Source organism: Amia ocellicauda, chromosome 7, assembly GCF_036373705.1.
Source record: "Amia ocellicauda isolate fAmiCal2 chromosome 7, fAmiCal2.hap1, whole genome shotgun sequence".
Lineage (NCBI taxonomy): Eukaryota > Metazoa > Chordata > Actinopteri > Amiiformes > Amiidae > Amia > Amia ocellicauda.
The window spans coordinates 10,533,628-10,555,571 of record NC_089856.1 but is presented as its reverse complement, the minus strand read 5'-3'; the positions used below and the strand labels follow the sequence as shown (position 1 = coordinate 10,555,571).

General features: G+C 43.9%; 1 protein-coding gene across 1 annotated transcript in view; it reads left to right on the top strand.

Moving 5' to 3' along the window:
• rapgef3 (Rap guanine nucleotide exchange factor (GEF) 3) overlaps positions 1 to 21,944 on the top strand; it is a 36,740-nt gene that overhangs the window by 1,410 nt on the left and 13,386 nt on the right. The window contains exons 2-6 of the mRNA XM_066708320.1: positions 8,105 to 8,149; positions 17,987 to 18,093; positions 18,523 to 18,644; positions 18,809 to 18,986; positions 21,821 to 21,905. Coding sequence (XP_066564417.1) covers positions 8,105 to 8,149; positions 17,987 to 18,093; positions 18,523 to 18,644; positions 18,809 to 18,986; positions 21,821 to 21,905 — 537 coding nt within the window. The remainder of the gene's footprint in view (positions 1 to 8,104; positions 8,150 to 17,986; positions 18,094 to 18,522; positions 18,645 to 18,808; positions 18,987 to 21,820; positions 21,906 to 21,944) is intronic.

Sequence of the window (21,944 nt, the reverse complement as noted above, 5' to 3'; positions counted from 1 at the left end):
CATCAATACAATGCAATATTATACGCAGTATGCAGTCGAAATTAGTTCTTTGGAAGCTTGCAACTCCCAGACTACATTAGTTACTGCTGTAATCCCTCCAGATCATAAAATACTCCTAGCGATATACTTGGTAGAGGTATAGACTGGAATAGTTCTACTGTATCTCACCAAATCTCAGTGTGTGTATTGAATGTGTCCTGTAATGGCTTGCATTGCTTTCAGAACAGCTGTTAGGGACTGCGGCAGTGTGTGTCCAGGACAGCTTTAGATCTGAAAGTGAAGTGATTTTCAATAAGTAAGCGAGGAGTGAGGCAAGGACAAGTGCCTGTGCATGTGGAAGCTGCTGGGATTCAGCCAGATCTGTGCTTGAGTGCTGGGCAGGCACTCTAGGAGTAATGTATCTGAGACTCCCTATGTGTCTCTAAAACAAACTTTATTGATGTATTTGTATTATGAATGAACCATGCATATCATACTACACAACTTCATTTCTAGTAATTATAATGCAGTTCACGGTGCTGGGGATTTACCTGCACTGTGCTTTTACCATAATATACTACGCAACAACCATATTTTAATGTGTGTAGTACTGTACGCGGCAAAGTAACAGAAAGAAATGCACCACAGCAACCACATGTACATCTTCTCACAGGGGAGATGTGGTCCAGTGAAGCTCTGAGGGTCTGTCTGCTCCTTTTCTTTATTACCAGCAGCAAAAGCTGTGATGTAACATCTCTCCCTGCTTATCAGTGCTGGACCCTAAATGCTTGTTCACTGAAACGATCACCCGTCTGGCTCATTTACATGCAGTCCTAATGTTGTTCTCTGAGCAGAAGAGCTGGCCTCCCCAGCACCTGCTGTGCTGAGAACTGGAGCTGCACAGAGTGTTCTACCACTGAACTCGGTGCCTATTTTTAACTCACTTTTTTTGTGTATAATTAATTGATCCACTTCAAAACGTTGACTTTTTTTAATGATTATTTTTCATGAATGCACTACGCAGTGAAACAACCAGCAGTGACAAAATTAGCACCCTGTGAACAACCCCCGGCGTTGGTGTGTGAGCAGAAAGTCAGGGACCTTGTCATCAAAATGTTCTCCCTCAGTAGTTTCGGGTACTTGTCTCTCACCGTGATCTTCCGTCAGTTGTAGCGCAGCGTCTGAACCCCCTCAACGCCTCCCTCCCCCCCACCCACAATGGAAACCCAGCCAGTCTGCTATTGTCACGGTTTCCTCTGCTCATGGGTTTGTGTGAGAGGGGGTGCTGCTACAGGGAGGCGGGCGGTGAGACGTGCATAGTGCAGGCTGCATCACGGAGAGAGTGAGAGTGAGTGTGAGGGTGTCTGCCGTGGTGGTCTTTAATGGTTGTGTTACTTGGATGGGTGGGAGGATGCTGTAACTCACATCCACAGTCTCTAATGAGGAACGGAAAGTGAAAAGGCCAGTGACCAAAAACTTTCTCTTAAAGAAGAGGAGGCCCTTGCACTGAAGTTTTTACTGTTTTTGGAGGCACAAACAGTTTGAAAATATCGGACTTCTGAGTCTTTAGTTGTTGTCGTTGATGTTGTTCTTGCTAGACACGTAGTGAAGCCCAAAGAGTAGTGTGAAGAGCTTGATGACGCATGCATTGTCAGCTCACAGCTTCTCATACACCGCAACATGCAGCAATGTTGGTGCACGTACTTATATATATATATATATAGAGAGAGAGAGAGAGAGAGAGACCTGCTCTACCCCTCAAGGTCTCAATAATAAGGACTTAATTGCACGGACTGATTCTGAACGGGAGCTTGAAATGACCCACAGCCCGCCTATATTATCTCTGTTAGTTTTGCAGGTATGAGCTGTTAAAGCAGGGTGTTTACAAGATCGGCCGTTCGGAATCTCTAGCTGTAACCTTGAAGAACCTGTTTGTGGAAGATTAGAGATCAGTCCATGTTCCCTTCTAAAATATTGTCAAGAGGCACAGACTTATTATTTTGAATGGCATTTGTATAACTTCCACTTGTCACAAAGTATCCATATTTCACCAGAAAAAATAGCAGAGAGTACATTATATGATCTAGTCTTAGTTGAAGTTATTTACACCGGCCTACCACAGGGCAAGGTTCTTCTACTGTGGTGGTTTCAGTGCTAGCAGAGATGTTGAATAGTTACTGTGGATTTGGAGTCTTATGTCATATGGGGCTTTTGTTTTATGGGACATGATAAAGGACACTGGATTAGATCTTAAGGATGAATGAATAACTGGAAGAAAACTGTGTCTGTCGGGTCGCTAGTCCCCATTGTTCAGCTTCGTGGAAGTGATAGTCACAGGCCAGCCAGGAATCAAATCTATCTATTAATCTATTAATGTTAGGGATGTGTCTCTGGTATTCATTCTTCCCTTCCTAGGTATGCATGTAAGTGACAGTGATTCGTTTTTCTCTAGGTTCAGTTGAGTCTTAATGCGTGAGCGCCGTTTTGCACTATGCTGCCAGTCCAGATTAGAATAGCTTGTTCTCTGTGTGTTTCTTGTGTGTTTCTTGTGTCATGCATGCGATACGTGACCCAGGTGTTTTTGCCGAGTTTCAATTTCAGTTTGTTGTGTCCGAGCATTCCAGACATTGCTGACGGAATACCTCAGACATCTCCTGTCTCTCATTGGGGACATCACATGACGTCGTGCCTGTGAAAGATTGCAGATGGAGATGACAGCTGATTGCTGCATACCTGAGTAATGATTTTACGGACTACGTAATTACCCTGAAGGTTTCTGGGCACACCCTCTGCAGGCACTTATTTTGTTTTTCAGCCGGTGGACGTCGGAAGATTATTCAGATCACTGTAATTTGCTGAGCACACCTCATAATATCACCACCACGCTCCTTTGTCCTTACAGAGACTGCGAAGGTACTAACCTCGGCTTCTCTAGGGGTGGTATGCTGTGAGTGGCCGCAGTTTAGTGCTGGAGGTTTTGTAGGGAAGTGCCTTCCATCACGTGGGCTGAAATGACAAGCCTCTTCACTTTGTACATGATCCCTCTTGTTTAACTGCTTTCACTGCTCGGGAGCTTGTTCTTCATTGATGGGACCATTTATTTGGCAGATGCTTTTCTCCAGGGTGAGAGTTACCCAGTGGAGAGTGGTTTTATTTCTCATGAGTCTAAAGAAATGATTTGTATTTTTATCCAATGAATCACACACAAAAGGGGGGATTAATTGTTAACTCTCTCTCTCCCATTTAATTATAGACCTGGTTACTACGCTGGGCGCTGTACATCATCTGTTTATACTGTCCTGTGAGGGAGACCGGGAGTCCTGGCAATGTGAATGATCTTCAAAGAGCATCTTTTAAGTCAATTTAATAATTGTGGTACTAAATTTAGACTATTCAAAACCACAATCATGCAATTCGCTCGCAATCGTTTATTTGAAATGCTTAGGATGGTGTTTCTTTTTCCAGCCAAACCAGTTCCTGTACAAAGCAAGTCTATTGTGTCTTCTCAAAAGTCCCACTATACCCCCCCTCCCCCACCACCACCCTGTATCTTAGACAGGTCTGCCACAGTTTGCTGAAATTATATAAAAATATCACTTTCTACAAAGGAGGGGCTTATTTACTAACTTAAACTAGAACTCAGATCTTTAACGAGTATGGAGTGCCGACACTGTTTTCTAAGGGCGGCCATCATATTTTCACATTTTTCAAATTCTCAGCACAGTTTGCGATCTGAACTTCATCCAAAGATCAGCATGGATCCGAGATGATCCAGGACACACCAAATACTTCCACACCTGTGTTTTTCCAGCTTGCCTGGTTATGTACGCTATGCTTGACTCCTGCAGTGGAAACGTTTCCATCTCCGAAGCTGCAGAAGACACATTTGTTTGAAAGATTTGGTGGCAGGCGTTTTACATAGGATGTCCTAAACACTTTCCAGTTTAGAGCCCAGCGTAAGGGGAAGTATAAAAACCTACATGGAATGATGTCTTGAGAACAAATGAAGGATTTTGCAAATTCATTAATACAGGATAAGCCTTAAGTTAACAAAGAAGCCAAAATACAGTATAGGAAAAAGCACCTTAGACAGTTTGGTTAAAGGTAAATTCTTATTATAGAGTAAAACAAATAAAGTGAAGGATTACAGTACAATGTTCTGTGATAGTGAGCAGACTTGTTGAACCTTTTTTGTTTTTTTCCTAATGCCAGCTTTAAAAAGACGACAACATTATCTTTGCACCAGCCAAGCTTACTGCGTCTTACTGTGGTGTTATAATCGCATGTACAGTCGTAAAGGGATTGAGTTGTGATTTCCAATACTGTATCTGACCCAGGCCCTGTCTGATGAGGCCAGCGATGGTAGGTGACAGGCGATGGTCAGTGTGGGCTGTAGGTTAGGCACTGGACGGTGGCAGGAAGCTGGTTAGTGCCTGCCTTCGTCGGCTGGGCAGAATTGGAGAGCACTGGGAGAGACGGCTGGGTTGCTAAGTCTGCGAAGAGTAGGGCGCTTTTATGGCAGGCAGCAATCCCGAGGCAATCTGCTGTGGAAAAGCATGTGATTGTGCTGCCGGCAGGCCCAGCATGGTTTGCTCTGTCAACAGAGCGAGAAGGTGGGGAGCTCTCTTGTGTCGAACAGCTGGGCAGAGAGGGAGAGTTGCAGCCTTCAAAGCCAGCTCTCTGTGCGTGACCCTGATCCACAGGACACCTTCAGCATTTTTCGCAAAGAGCTTACTTGTGCTTCCTCCCCTGGACTCCCCCCTGGGCCCAACTTCAGATCCGGCCCTGGAAAAGCAGAAGTAGGGAATCCGCGAGAGGAATTAAACTTTTTCCAAAACCCAAAAGCTCAGAACAAGAGCAGCTAAACGACAAAATGTGCATCTCTGTTATGGAGCCGGGGGTGGTTTTCACAAAAGCACACCTGCGAAATCCCATTTGATTAAACCTTGTCTGCAAATGCACAGAGTAGCCTATATCTGCAATGCATGCTAATGGGCTTTCAGCTCATTAGTAAGACTTTGTGTTTGCCTTCAAGGAATCAGGAGTTTGGTTATGTTACTGGAACTCTATCCAGCTGAGAGAGAGGCATCCTGCATCAACCACATCACACCATACAGTCCAAAGTTCGTTCATTCATTATTTAACATTTTTTCTTTTCTTTTTTATGATCTCTGTCTTTCACCAATGAAACATTTGGATTTTCATTTGCTTGCTGTACTGCCTAACTGACAGTGAATATAACAGGTCAAAACTCAAGACCGCAGGCTTGTGTACGTGGTGTTAAATAAAGCTTCAGTGACAGCGCTCTGGTTTCTAGCTTGAGTAGAAAATGAGGAACCTAATAATTATGATAATCCTAATAATTATATAATAATTTCCAAGCATTTTCTAGGTACATTTTTTTAATTCCATGAATAACTGGGAGGGTGCCAGGTCTAAATATAGAAGATCCTACCAGACAGGTTTACATACAGGAAACAAACTGAAATCGCTCGAATCTTGAGGTTATGTTCTAATGACACTCCCAATTCGACTCGTAGATAGTGCCCTGATGTAACTGAAACAGCGAACATGAACCGGCTACTGAGTTGTGTGTACAGCTGTGTGTACAGTGTTGTGTCTGTGGTGATACAAATAATTAGGCAAAAATCCAACTCCAACCACACACACACTGCACACCCAGAAACAGACCGGCGCCCAACTGCTGACATCACTCTTTCAATGGAAAATCTATCGGCGGACTCATTGTCCCTCAAATGGGAGTAGCGGTGTGTAATTGCGTCAACCGCAAGGTGATGTGTTAGTTTGACCTTTCTGGCAAGTCCTGGTGCCAGTGTTCCCTGGGACAGGCAGAGGGTTGGCATGACTCTAGTCTCAGTCCTGCATCGCTTTACCTGCATCCCGTGAATACAACGCCAGCCTCCGCACATTGTTTGATCGGGATCTTTTGCTGCCAAATCCACCCCCTCCCCTTAAACAAATATGTGCGTTCAGCGACACAGACAGGTTTTGTTCTAGTCTGGTTTGTTTTGATTTATAGTGTTTTGAAAGTGTTTAGTAATCCCCTGTGTTCTGGTACTGCGGTATCTGTGTGTAATGACCCTCCTTTCTCCATGCAGAGGTGGGATCAGAGACATGTGTAAGCTGGCCAGTCTACTGCTTTTAAACATTTTTTTAAATGTGCTTAAGAAGAGATGGTCTGAAACTGTCTTGTGATGTGCCAAGAATCCTTTTCAAAAAGGCCCAGGGCTGTCTTTTATCTGGACCCACTCTTCTAGAGCGTAGGAACATTATCAAAGTCCGGTGTCCCCGAGGTGTGATGTTGGTACAGCCTTAGCAGGTAAACAACTTTCGCTCAGGGCTTGGTAGGTATTTTCATGGCATGTTGAGAACGAGAACACACTAAATGGTGTACCGCATGGATATAGTGGGAATCTCAATCTGAATGGGAGTGAGGTCAGAGTACTTTAATAAATCCACCCACCAGGGCCTCTTTGGCTCACCTGTCTACCTGCTGGTGTTCATAATAAAGACCTTCTCACATTGGACCTCCCCCTAGTCTTGTTTGGCACCAGATAGTTTGTGAGGCCGGGGGATTCGCGGCTTGGTTCTGCCTCGGGTCGGGAAAAGTACCAGTGCGACCAGAGCCATAGCGTGCGGGTCTCGGCTCAGGTGTGTCAGTGTGAGAAGGCCTTCAAATATCAGCTCTCTGCTCCTTGTTAACGACAGTCAGCCTGGTCTTGTAGAGGAATCTGGTTGTGGTGGATGGAGGTTTTTGGGCGATTTATTTTCATTGTCCAGACAAATGTCTTGCAGCTTTTTGCATGCGCGCTATAAATTTACTTAGATTTGCATGCCAAGCAGGGTGCCCTCCATTCACCTACATTTTCCATGAAGGATTTAAATGAGCTGAAGCAGGTAGCCTCTATTAATCACGGCCACTGGATTTTCAAAACCACTGATGCACAGAAAAGTATTGCGCCAAGTAATATCGTGGAAACAAATACTGCACAGGATAAGTCAAATCCAGTAACGCACACAATTACAGAACATATGTGAACACCTAGAACAACAAAGAAGTAAATAAATGGTGCTATATGAGATCCCCCCCCCAAATCGTGCATTTGTTTTCTCTCAGCCAGTTGTATAAGTATCAAGTTCCAGCATGGCAGTCTGCATTAAACTGTGCATAATCTGCCAGATACAGATGTTTGGGAGTGCTCTGTTGTGTGCTTGCTCTTGCACTCTGTAAATGTGGTTAGTATTGTAGGGCTTGATCATGCTGTACAGAGGTGGCTGCAAGATACAATGGCTTTTTAGCACTATAAGAATATAAGAAGTGTTTATTGAGGATGTACTACAGCACAAGGGACAGGGTGGGGAGAGGGTGAGCTCACTCCAGATGTGCACCACACACCCCCTTCCAACCCTAAACATCTGGAAGTCCCTTCTGTAAAGAGAAAGAGGGGGTGCAAGAAAGGGAAGTTGTTGGCGGTGGGTGGGGGGCATGAGAATTAGGAAGAGATATTGAAGTCATACATTAAGCAACACAGTGGAAAAAAACAATATGAAAGAGACCATTATCTTTTTCAGAGGAATAGAGCCGTATTTGTTTGAAGGTGCATTTCCTTTGATCATTTCAGGAAACAAATGTATAATAAAAAAAAGAAAAGGAATAATTCTAGATGCATCTTTGTGAAATAGATTAAATACATTAAAAACCAGAAAAACCAAATGAAATAATTATCTTCGCAGTGCTGTTTTAAGTCTTGCTAGCACTAATCGATTAATTAGTGTTGCTGTGCATGTTTTCTCCAACCATCTGCTTGTGTCTTCTATCTGTTGCCTGCAGCTGAGGGATTTGCAGAAAGAAAAGATTTTCCTTTTGTTCCAAATCCACATAATGTTTTTTAAAACACAACACGGATCTCTTTATCTGCATTTTATGGTGTGCTTTTCTACACAGTGTCCAGGACCTAGAACAGTTTTTGCTAGAACACCCTGTTTGTAGTTACCCACTGTGTGTCGACTGTACATCCATCAGTGCAGCGCTCCGGTGCTTTTCATTAAACAAGGCGTTTGGTTATCCTCTAATCCTGTCGTTTTGTTTCACTCTGTTTTGCAGACACCACTGCCAGAGACGCTAGATGCCCAGGACACGATGAGACAGGTGGGTACGGTTACTCCACCTCTCCTTCATTCGTTCAGCTCAGCCAGGCGCAGAGAAGAGGGGCTCGAGTCCGGCCTCTGCAGCTACCGTGCGCTCGACTGAACCCGGGTGAAGTGCTTAAGTGTGCAATGCCTTTTGTGCCCGGCTGGGGTTCACATGAGAGCGACAGTGCTGATGTCATGTCTAGTGGTCTCTGAACAAACAAGGGCCCACTTTCTCTACAGTTTCTGGCGAGACCATGAGTGCCACTCACGCTTCGTTATACGATTTGCATTGGAGCAAGATCCTTAAAAACAAACCTATATGGTTTTATTGGAAGTCCGATGACAGTCATAGGGTGTACTTTGGGATCAGGACTTTAGATGGGCTGTGATACAAGATCATCTGTATTTCTATTAATTAATCATCATAATTATGAGTGTTTATTATGTATGTATTTTGTTACATTTTCTCACAGATCAGGGCAGAAAGATTACACCAGTAACACACATCCCATGTTTCATTCTTTCTCTTCCTTTCTTTTTTATTTTCTTAGTAATTGCTAAGAGAGAGAAACTGAACAGAGTCCCAGATCCAATAAAATAATAAATCCCAGGAGGGGAGGGGTGGAGGGAGTGGTGGTGGAGTGAGGGCCTTAGTTTATTATTGCAGAGCGGAGTTGTTTGTCTGTCATTGCTGCGTTGACTCCAAAAGCGCAGGCCTGCCACTTTTCTGCCTTTTTTTTCCCCCTCTCTCCCTCTCCTGCCACTGTAATTGGTGCCCAGCTATTTCCCCTGCTTTTGTTTGAGCTGTAAAATTCCACAAGCAGCAGTTGACCAGTCACAAGAAGACAAGAAGTCTAAAGTGCACTCCAGCATTGAGAGCTGTAGTCCCCCCCCCTTTCTCCCCACCCCCCCCCCACTTCTCTCTCCTTATCGCTGTGCTGCTGGAACAGTCTCCTTCAGAAACATTTTACCGCTGAAACAGAGGGAGCTAGCAATGGCACAGATCAGGGATGTGACAACAGAGCTTAGCAGCAGTTAGCTGGATTCATTCCTTTAAAAACTCAACACCATCAACCTGAAGACTGAACCGTAAGCAAGGTGTGCCTTTGTAGGTGACTTTCAAGCCCAATTACGCAGTAGAACCATAACAATAAAGTGCTCTTCAGGTCAGAGTTAATGTTACATGGAATGGATAATTTTAAATCCCTCTGGTGACAAAAGACCGCCATGTTTCCTTCGCAGACCATAAAAAAATCCTTTTGGTGTACGTGAAGAGGATCTATAAATCTCTATCGGTGGCACCCCAAATCTTCCAATGCTGAATCTGAACCTGCTAAAATGTATTTCACTCTCTCAATTATGATGGTTAACTCACAGTTCAGCGTAGGGCACACATTATAAACGAGCTTAAGCCTGGAATGCACACTTTACTCTGATTTCCAGTTTCTGTAATGTTTTTTACATTCCTAGCAGAGGAAGTTATGTAGGGAGTGTTTCATACTTGAAATAGCTTTGCGAGACATTGAACGATGGATCCCCGGTAGATCTTCTTAGAGATTAGAGGTGAGGTCCCCTTCAGTGTTAGGTTGTGGGGATCCGCCATGGATTGAAGCCCCAGTTTCCAGTGCGGTCGGTTTCTGTGTCAGAGAAACGGAAGCCAACTTTACCCGAGTAAGAAACCCTAGCACATCCTGTGGCAACATGAAATGGCCTGAGAAAGCAACACTTCATTTGATGCTCAGAAAGACTGTGGAATTAAGGGCTGTTTAATAACTGTGGGCAGAACTTCCCTTCTATTCCCTTCTATTTCTATTTATTGCCCAGTTCCTCGAAAAACAGGGAGAGATGCTGACAGGTACAGGCAGTGTAAATGCACACCTCTACTCTGAAGACTCTTGGAGGGAGTAAAATGGGAATCCTCTTTAATTATACCTTATCAGCACTGGTCTTGAAACTTCTCTGCAGGTTTTCCAGCTGGTTACAGGGGTTCGGGGATTGCTGAGCCCCATAAAGAAGGAAAACCGCCAGAGACTCCATTGCAACTCCTCAGTGTAACGCCACACTGAAGACACCTACACTAACAAATCACTCAAATCTGCTGTTACTAGCAATTGACGTAGAACCACTTGAACAGAATGGTCATGATTGGGTTACAGGAAGGCAAAAGATTTTTCATATGGGGGTGTTTTCAATATGAAGTCACAGAGCACACAGTCTTGCCAGTCAGTTAGTGACCTGCGTAGGATTTACAAAGTATAAAAAGCCAAAGGAAGTATAACTGGCTATAGTGTGTCCTAAAATCTCTTCTGCAAGTTGACTATGAGACAGTTTCACTCCCATCCATGATTTTCACTGTTCTCAGAGCTGAACTTCCTCTAAACGCCAAGTTGGCTCCATTATACAAACAGGCTCCATTATACAAGTGATTGCATGCCCCTTGGTTTAGAGGTTTTGGTGGTGGCTAGACTTTAAATTACTTAATTGGACACTTAATTAAGTTATAATTGCCTAATTAGACCGTTTTAGTGGTTATTAGCTGTTAAAATGATTAGAGACAGTTCAGGTGAGGATTAAATTAAATAACTGAGAGCTCAGAGGAGAAGAGACTAGAAGAGCCAGCCGCAAGTTGAAAGTCAGTGTACTACAAAATAAAGGCTTTCTCAAGTACATAGCTAAAAGCCATTCACTTAAGGACAACAATCTAACAGACAAAAAAGACTGATCCTTTTTAAAGTGGTGTGGGGGTGATTCGTTTCTGAGTATGGCAAACGAGTTTCTGCATCTCGTAGTGTCCGGGACTCATTATTGACCGCGGAGGCTAAGACACAGACTGGTCTGGTTGGACCATTTTACAGTAAGATGACACCGAACACCGACTGCTGAATGGAGCTCTTTGTGGAAACAGGTTTTTCACGTCTGTGTTGTATATTGAGCACGCAGAATTTAGGAAATCTTAGAAGAATTGCAAATGCGTGGTATTGCTGTGTTTATTTTAATCGCCCTCACCCCCCCCTCCACACTGGGTTCATGGTATTGATCGTGAAAACATAACTTTGGCACAAGATTCCACTGTTCCGGATCTCATCAGACGTTTATGTAAAGAAATCCAGCCACATGCGTTTCTTAGAAAGTCAGCCACTGTTTTTATTTTGCGGCCTGCATGTCGGTTACGGCCGTGATAGTCAGCTAAGGCTGAAAGACTGTATTTCAAGCACTGAGGAAAAGGAGGGGGGAATGGAATAACCTTTAACATGGTGGGAAAAGGATTAGGTCATTAGACGGTACTGTTAATCAGCACATTAATAAAAGCAACAATGACTCATGATTATTATAACAAATATAATCAGTACATTTTCTTGCAATGTCTTACTCTCAGTCAGACTACAGTGCTCAAACTCACTCTGAGAGGTCCGATTTTCAAACTGCTTGCCCGTTGGTCTGTCCTCCTAATTTCCACATGGCAAGTCACAGAGTGTCAATTTCCAGTTTGGATCTGCTGCCCGGGCCATGCAGTTCTGTCTGAGAAGGCTGTCTGAAATCCTCTTGAGTCGGCACAGAGTCAGTCTCTCTGGGACCGGCCCAAAAATGTCAGAGAACTCTCTCCCGGTTTTCCCCAACGCGTCACTGTCTCGTCACCTGCAGCCTTTCAGAGTAACACCCAGGATCCAGGACCTTCACGCTTAACCCAAAAGAGTCTCAATCAGCCTTGTCTCCTGCATCTCCCTTGACCGAATGAAGCCCCCACAATTTCCAACTCTCTCAACATCACATCACTTGCACTGAAGGCTGCGCTCATGACACAATGGGGGGGTGGGCAGGATAGACTGGTTAAGGCTCAGCATGTTGCTGATGAATCAATTACTGCTTGTTTGCTTTTGTGTTGTATTTAATTTCCATTAGCATCCTATTACATGCTATCTAGGCAGCTACTGTTTGCATTGTGTGCTGCCCAGGCTCTGCACAATGTCTCTGTCTCCCTGTTACTTGGCTTTAGATGGTAATCTTGTTGGTTTCTTACACTTAGCCTTGTTTTCTGGTGGTTAAGTTTTTCTGTGGCTGGCAGGGTGTGTTTTTCTGGAAGGCAATTTCAACCCCAAACCTCTAAGCTGCTGGAAAACAATGAGAGAAGTGGAAAGTATTAAACATTTTCATTACCTTTTTTATTTATGTTTTTCTTTCTACAGGGAGACATCTATAATTAGGCTTTGGTGCATCCTTTTTCTTAAGAATGTGACCTAGGTAGAATTCCACTCTACTTTTGCAGTCTGCTGTTTGTGCCACATCTAGTCTCCTCGCCGTGCATTCACCTCAATTTCATGCTGTTCTATCAATTTCTTTCAAAGACTGCTGGCAGCCAAATGTGGATATTTCTGATACCAAAAGGGCTTAGTCAAATATGATGCTGTAATGTTGGTGTACATAATCATAGAGTGTGAAAACAAGATGGGTTGGTTTTCTGGCATACCTGTCTTCAGCCAGCCCTCTCTGACCCTAGAAGGAAGTGCCCTCAAGTTTTGTTCGTTCAGCAGCATTCGTCCTCTCGCCGACGCAAGCTCTGAATACAACGGGAAACTCGCTCAATGGAAATTTCTTTAAAAAGTGCAAAAAATGCAGCACGACTACAGTTGAAACAGGAGTGTGATTGTTGCGGAGAAGTGGCGATTTGTGAACAGGCCCTGGATACTCCTGCTCACAACCCGGGAATCGGCCAGCGTTTGCCCCCACAGATGACACCCCTCTGCTTGGATTTAGTCAGGACTGCAAATTGTTTCAGTCTTTAAGCGTCATCATGGGTTCATAGTAGATAGCGCAAGACATTAGTGGGTGATGATCTAATCAGAAGATGAGCACAGGAGCTTAAAACTTGCATGGCTCCACCCCAAGCTTAACCCTTTCAGTGCCTCAGCAGCTGTTTATTTAAAATCCTTCTGAATCAAATGTTTTTAAACTCTCTATATGAATTTAGCACAACACCAGTGTAAGACAGTTTGTTTCACATGAAGGCAGAATTGCAGATTTCGCAGTTTTCCGATGCACATCACCCACATACGATTCCTATAAACGCATGCACACACTTTTAATTGGGATTTTTTATGATTGTTATTATTATTATTATTATTATGCCCTTGAAGTTTCTCCCGTACACTACAGACAGGGGCCGCCTGTCTTGATGTTTCCATTCCCTTTCTGTTTTGCAAAGCCTTTGTTCCCACTAATCCCTAATTATTTCTGTGATCTGCAGCAGCAGGGGTCGGGGGAGTGAGTGAAGTCCTGGCTGGTCCGAATCTGATGTGATCGCTCTGAGTTAGCCAGACCTTGGGCATGGGGACGGGAAGCATAATTCACCCAAGTCTGTGCAAATATAAAAGCAGCGTTTGATTAACAGTGCGTTCCAGGCCTGCGACCCAGAGGACATCCTAAACAATTTAAAAAAATACTATTGAAATGATGCTCAGCGCATTGGATCGCCGCTTTTAAACTCGCCTCGCTGCCATTGTACCTCGTCTCTCTGTGGTCTCGGTGATTCATTCATCCCTCTGGCACCTACAAGAATGGTACGCTCCAATGAGGGACCCAAGCTGTTGTTCAAACCCTCACCGGCATAAAGCACATAGATGAGGCTGAAACGCTTGCACTGAAAGACTCTTTATGAGGCAACAACACAAGAGACAAAGCCCCCAAATTCCTAATAATTGGCTGTTTACTTTTTCAGGCGTTTAATTTAGCTGTCAGGAGTGGAATCCGCAATCAACAGCTGTGACGACCTGATTATAATAACTGTAGCCGATAATTGGGTCTGTTTTGTGGAATGAATATGTACCTAATGTGATCTAATCGTGTGAGGCCAAGCAGAAGATCATTGGACAGAGTCGCGTTGTGTTACCTGACCAGTTGGTGATCTGAACTCAGCCAATGTGGATGGGTCGGTCGGTCACTCAGCGAGGTGGAATGCTATGCAGCACCGTCATAATTGTTCTGTTGCATTACTATGACATACATTACTGTGCAAAAGTTTTAGGCAGGTGTGAAAAATGCTGTAAAGTAAGAATTCTTTCAAAAATAGACATGTTAATAGATTATATTTATCAATTAACTAAATGCAAAGTGAGTGAACAGAAGAATAATCTACATCAAATCAGTATTTGGTGTGACCACCCTTTGCCTTCAAAACAGCATCAATTCTTCTAGGTACACTTTTGAAGGAACTCGGCAGGTAGGTTGGCCCAAACATCACCACAGTTCTTCTGTGGATTTAGACAGCCTCAGTTGCTTCTTTCTCTTCATGTAATCCCAGACAGACTCGGTGATGTTGAGATCAGGGCTCTGTGGGGGCCATACAATCACTTCCAGGACTCCTTGTTCTTCTTTACGATGAAGGTAGTTCTTAATGACTTTTGCTGTATGTTTGGGGTTGTTGTCATGCTGCAGAATACATTTGGGGCCAATCAGATGCCTCTCTGATGGTATTGCATGATGGATAAGTATCTGCCTGTACTTCTCAGCATTGAGACCATTCATTCTGACCAAATCCCCAACTCCATTTGCAGAAATGCAGCCCCAAACTTGCAAGGAACCTCCACCATGCTTCACTGTTGCCTGCAGACACTCAGTCGTGTGCTGCTCTCCAGCCCTTCAGTGAACAAACTGCCTTCTGCTATAGCCAAATATTTCAGATTTTGACTCATCAGTCCAGAGCACCTGCTGCCATTTTTCTACACCCCAGTTCCTGTGTTTTCATGCATAGTTGAGTCACTTGGCCTTGTTGCCACGTCGGAGGTATGGATTTTTGGCCGCAAGTCTTCCATGAAGGCCTCTTCTGACCACACTTCTCCAGACAGTAGATAGGTGTACCAGGGTCCCACTGTTTTCTGCCAATTCTGAGCTGATGGCACTGCTGGACATCTTCCGATTGTGAAGGGAAGTAAGCATGATGCATCTTTCATCTGCTGCAGTAAGTTTCCTTGGCCGACCACTGCGTCTACGGTCCTCAACGTTGCCCGTTTCTTAGTGCTTCTTCAAAAGAGCTTGGACAGCACATGTGGAAACCCCTGTCTGCCTTGCTGATGCAGTATAACTACCTTGTGTCTTGTTCCTGTGGTCACACCAAATATGGATTTGATTTAGATTTTTCTTGTGTTCACTCACTTTTCATTTAGTTAATTGATAAACATAATCTATAATATGTCTATTTTTGAAAGCATTCTTACTTTACAGCATTTCTTCACACCTACCTAAACCTTTTGCACAGTACTGTATATAGATACAATTGCAACAGGAGACTCCTATGGAAAGCACCAGATAGAGAGAAAGTTGGAAAAGTCAGGTTAATTTTGTATCTGTTCAACCGGAGAAGAAACTAACACAAATCACGAATCAAATCATTCCAGGAACAGGAGGTACATGGCAAAATCAGGTTGTGCGCTATGCAGTGCTTGAAGGCGTCCGAGTAAAACAACAATGAATAATAAATTGCCTGAGCCCCCTTGTTTGTTTTTTGAGTGATGGGGTATGTAAGATGCCAATAGGTTTGTTCACAGGCTGCAGACGCCCGGGGTCTTGTGAGAAAGCAGCCCCAAGCCTTCCCTAAGGACTGTAGACAACCCCCTGACCCCTGGCTGGCAGCATCCATCTCCAACAACAGGGTGAAGCCAGGGGCAGACTCTGGGGAAGCCAGGGGAGAGATTCTGAGAACGGATTGTAATCCAGTGCCCACCCTGTCTGTCTGGGAAGAGGTCTCTCTGGGTACGCACAACATTTTGGTCAAATCCTGCCGAGACTTACGTAACGTTTCTTGGAAAGCCCAAGAAACAACAACAAAAAACAAACATACCTTCCTCCATCCCCATCAGAAAAATACTTAGACCCATTAAAATACGTCACTTCATATTTATGCAATGATTTGCCATGAAAACTAATTTTTTTCTTCTCTGAAGTTTTCCATCATTTTAGGTCAACAAGTATTATAGGAATTCCTGTAAGCAATCCATTTGCTCTGTCAGGGCTGCAAGAGTGGGTTTGAAGTGTGGGAGAGGAGTATGGTCAATGGCTGGGGGAGCCTGGGAAAAAATACATTAAAAGCACACTGGGCATACACTCGAGCCATATTTGTGTTTTTCAGTCAGAGTCCCAAGACTACCACCTTGGACAAATACAGTCCCAGAAAAACCTCAAATAAACAAGCCTGTGACTCACTTGCAAAATCACAAGACGCAGCCTGGACCTGCAGGCACCCAGCAGACAGTAAAAGTTAGAGAGGGGGGGAGCGAGAGAGGCAGGGGTTTGCTTTTAACACTGTAGTTAGTGTGGTAGTGGTTTGTGTTTGAATTCCAGAGTCTGGCATTAGATAATCCTAATGGAGTGAAGATTTTGTGTCTCAAAACAACCGATCTTGTTTTAGGATGTCAGGATCCTTAAGCTCTCCACAAACCCAACGAAAACAAGCAACAAATATCAGCCCCCGGTTTTGAGAGCTTGAGGGAGGGAATGTGTGTAGATGTTGGTGTAAGACTTCCAGAATGTCTGCCCAGTGCCAGTTACCATTACGCTGTCACACGCCACATCCACAACGCACTCATCCCACACCTGCTGCATCATTAGGGCATGATAGCAACGTCTTGGCCATGGTAGCATTTGTAGTGCTCTGTCATTGTTGTCAGAGTATTCCTTTATCCCTGCTGGCGTGTGTGTGCATCATACTGTGTGGGATCTTAACGTAATTCTGGCAGACCACCCCTGTTGGTGTGTCCAATGGCAGCAGCACTCTCTCTTTTTATCTTTCTGTCTCTAGGCTACCAAAAACTGAAAAATAATGTACATTTCAGAGTTACTACACCCTCTTAAGCATTATTTGGCAGTGTTACGCACAGCTCCTGTGCATAGAAGACACTGTATTCCTACAATGCGCACATCGTTTGAAAGCTTATTCTCTTGGCTACCAGTGTGTTTCATTCTCAAACACATCTGATTTACAGTTTCTGTGTAGCCCGCCATCATTCAGAGCCCGGGGGGTAAACGTGCAGTCTGCTCCTGGGGGTGGGGGGGGGGTCTCATTCAAATGGTGACAGATCACTCCGTTTTGATTGGATTTCTTTGCAAATAGGCCTGTTTTGTTTTGTTTTGCTATTTGATGTTCAGATCCAATTATGTAAAATCGTTGTGTATTAGTACACTGTAAACAAGAGTTTTCCATCTTGACATTTTGGGCTCTCCATGGGTCTGTGTTGCTTCTACCAAAACGTGGATGTTCTTGTTTTGATCAGAAGACTGTCTGGTTCCAGAATATGTAATACTTTTCAATATTTTCTGATATTTTGTATTCCTACTCAGACCAAGTATTCCCCCACCCCCATATTTCAGAATGAGGCGGGGGAGGGGGGGTTGTAAATGCAGTGGGGTATAAAAAACAAATTTCACATCAGTGAATGCTTTACATCCTTAGAAAGCTGAGAGTCTCAGCTCTCATGGGATACCAAACACTTGGCAACGCAACAGTGAAGAGTACACTTGGGATTAAAGAGAAGCACATGGGATTGGTGCCCTTTTAAGGGTACCAGAGGGGTTTGCCAGCTTAAGGGGTTACATTTTGTTAAACAAAACGATTCCATTATATCTTTTTTATCTTCAACTGTTTATTTGTCATTTCAGAGTATATTGAGACATTAAACTGCGTAAATAAAAAATGGAAAAATGGAGGTGTTCTAAAACTTTTAACCGTGTGTGCGCGTGCACGTGTGAATAATATATAAATAATATATAAATCTATATATGTGGTATATGTTAAACATTTTTTCCCACCACGTCTCTTGCCCACCTCCCTCCTCTCCCTCTGACTCTCGGTGTCTCTCTTTCACAGTTTTTGTCCCAGCGTGTGCTGAAAGCAGGGAGGGTGCTGTACAGTGCCTTAATGGACCGCAGCCCTGGACTGATCAGGGACAGGAAGCACCACCTCAAGACCTACAGGTACCAAAAGAAAGGGCTCAGCCTTTCCACTGTGGGCAGCCGGACTATCTTTTTGACACGTGGCCGTATGTGGGTGGTTTGCCTACAGTGGAAGGCAAAGCCTGTTTTGTTTATATTATGATTAATCAAAACTTTTTAATGCTTTTTCCCTCCACAAGCTAGTTTAACAATCAGTTTAACAATCAGCAGTAAGATTAATTAAAATGTTTCCATGTATGAAAAGGATTGTTTTTTAATTGACACACTATTGGCAAGGTTTAAAAGCTCATGTAAAGGGTCGATGTATTTTCTTGTGGCACAGTGACCGCTCACCCAGTGGGTCTTGGTTTGAATTTCTGATGGGAAGAAATTAAGCAGCACGGTTTAATTTTAGTGGTTTCACATGTAAAGTAAGAGTCCTGTTAACTCTCCTCTGTGTCCGTATGACAGGCATTGCACCACAGGGAAGGAGCTCGTGGATTGGCTGATCAAGCTAAATGGCTTTGTCCAATCGCGGAGCCAGGCCGTGGGGATGTGGCAGGTCTTGGTGGATGAAGGGTTTCTTGTTCACGGTAAGAAGTGAAGTGTTCAGTAAGTCATACAATCTATGGGCCTTCCAATTAATCCCTGGCCCTCAACCAAATAATCAAATGGGCTGAATCAGCATATGGACCACCAGGCCTGTTTGCCCACAATTGGTTACTTCTTCATCCCGGTATCTCTCCTTTTGTTCCAGCAAAGCAAGAATTAAATTTCCAGGACAAAGACGCACAGTTCTACCGGTTCCTGGAGGCGGAGTTTGGAGTGGACCACACTGCCAATGAGAAGGACTCAGAGGAGGAGCTTCAGGAGGCTCTTTCGCTGTTGAGCCAGATGGGGCCTGATGCCCTTCTGACCATGATTCTGCGCAAACCGTGAGTGCCACTGCCAGTGCAATGCCAGTCATTCGGACCACAGGATACTAACTATCAAACATTCAGAGCCTAGCTATAAGAAACCCACTAAAATATAACTTAATTTCCCAAGGTATCACCCTCTCTGCTCTTAGTGATCAGAGGGCATTACAGACAGTGAACCATTTATATCTGACACATGAGGAGACCTGGTATAGTGTAGAGTAATGTAGACCTATTATAGTGTGATGCACTTTTCATTTGACTTCACTTTAACATAATAAAAGCCTGCTTTTCTCTGGTACTCAGTTTTGTTTTATTACAAGAATAAACATATATATATACACCAATCAGACATAACATTATGACCACTGACAGGTGAAGTGAATAACACTGATAATCTCATTTCATGGCACCTGTCAGTGGGTGGGATATATTAGGCAGCAAGCGAACATTTTGTCCTCAAAGTTGATGTGTTAGAAGCAGGAAAAATGGGCAGCGTAAGGATCTGAGCGACTTTGACAAGGGCCAAATTGTGATGGCTAGACGACTGGGTCAGAGAATCTCCAAAACTGCAGCTTCTGTGGGGTGTTCCCGGTCTGCAGTGGTCAGTACCTATCAAAAGTGGTCCAAGGAAGGAAAAGCGGTGAACTGGCGACAGGGTCATGGGCGGCCAAGGCTCATTGATGCACGTGGGGAGCGAAGGCTGGCCCGTGTGGTCGGATCCAACAGACGAGCTACTGTAGCTCAAATTGCTAAAAAAGTTAATGCTGGTTCTGATAGAAAGGTGTCAGAACACACAGTGCATCGCAGTTTGTTGCGTGTGGGGCTGCATAGCCGCAGACCAGTCAGGGTGCCCATGCTGACCCCTGTCCACTGCCGAAAGTGCCTACAATGGGCAAGTGAGCATCAGAACTGGACCATGGAGCAATGGAAGAAGGTGGCCTGGTCTGATGAATCATGAGTTCAAGATGTTGAATTCCCCAGATCTCAATCCAATTGAGCATCTGTGGGATGTACTGGACAAACAAGTCCGATCCATGGAGGCCCCACCTCGCAACTTACAGGACTTAAAGGATCTGCTGCTAACGTCTTGGTGCCAGATACCACGGCACACCTTCAGAGGTCTAGTGGAGTCCATGCCTCGACGGGTCAGAGCAGTTTTGGTGGCAAAAGGGGGACCTACACAATATTCATAATGGTCATAATGGTGGTCTTAATCTTATGGCTGATCGGTGTATATACACACACAGTTAGGTCCATAAATATTTGGACAGTGACACAATTGTCATAATTTTGGATCTGTACGCCACCACAATGGATTTGAAAAGAAACAATCAAGATGTGCTTTAAGTGTAGACTTTCATCTTTAATTTGAGGGTAGTTACATCCAAATTGGGTGAACAGTGTAGGATTTACACCAATTTTTATATGTGGTTCCCCCAATTTTAGGGGCTCAAAAGTAGTTGGACAGACTCAAATAATGAATGAATTTGTGTTTCAATACTTGGTTGCAAATCCTTTGCAGTCAATGACTGCCTGAAGTCTGGAACCCATAGACATCACCAGATGCTGGGTTTCTTCCCTGGTGATGCTCTGCCAGCTGTACTGCCGCTGTCTTTAGTTCCTGCTTGTTCTTGGGGAGTTTTGCCTTCAGTTTTGACTTCAAATCAACTATTTGGTACATTCTTAAAAAGAAAGAACACACAGGTGAGCTCAGGAACACCAAAAGGCCCGGAAGACCACGGAAAACAACTGTGGGTGATGACAGAATAATTCTTTCTCTGGTGAAGAGAAACCCCTTCCCAAGAGTTTGCCACTGTTTACCACAAGATGTAAACAGGAAACAGGAAAACATCTAAAGAGCCATGTACAGTTCTGGAACAACATCCTATGGACAGATGAGACAAATATCAACTTATACCAGAATGATGGAAAGAGAAGAGTATGGAGAAGGGAAGGAACTGCTCATGATCTGAAACATACCACCTCATCTGTGAAGCAAGGTGGAGGTAGTGTTATGGAATGGGCATGTATGGCTTGATGTATTATTGATGATGTGACTGCTGACAAAAGCAGCAGGATGAATTCTGACGTGTTTAAGGCTATATTATCTGCTCAGATTCAGCCAAATGCTTAAAAACTCATTGAACGGCGCTTCACAGTGTAGATGGATAATGACACGAAGCATACTGTGAAAGCAACGCTTTTTTAAGGCGAAGAAGTGGAATGTTCTGCAATGGCCAAGTCAATCACCTGACCTGAATCCAATTGAGCATGCATTTCACTTGTTGAAGGCAAAACTGGAGGCAAAATGTCCCAAGAACAAACAGGAACTAAAGACAGCTGCAGTACAGCTGGCAGAGCACCACCAGGGAAGAAACCCAGCATCTGGTGATGTCTATGGGTTCCAGACTTCAGGCAGTCATTGACTGCAAAGGATTTGCAACCAAGTATTGAAACTCACAATTAATGATTATGTTAGATTGTCCAAATACTTTTGAGCCACTAAAATTGGGGGGACCACATATAAAAATGTGTGTAATTCCTTCACCGTTCGCCCAGTTTGGATGTAACTACCCTCAAATTGAAGATGATTGTACAGAACATATTGATTGTTTCCTTTCAAATCCATTGTGGTGGTGTACAGAGCCAAAATTATGACAATTGTGTCACTGTCCAAATATTTATGGATCCAACTGTGTATGTATGTGTGTGTGTGTGTGTATATATATATATATATATATATATATATAAACTGGCCTTGACCCAGTGCTTCACATGAGAAGACTGCATTAGTCCAAGGCAGAGCTTTGATCTGCTCTGTGTGCTTGTGTTTCTGTCTGTGTCTCCAGGCCTAACCAGAGGAGTGCTGAGGACCTGGAGGTGATCTTTGAGGAGCTGCTTCACGTCAAGGCTGTGGCTCACCTGTCCAACTCGGTAAGACCTCTGCTTTCATTACTGTCCCCCCTGGACACT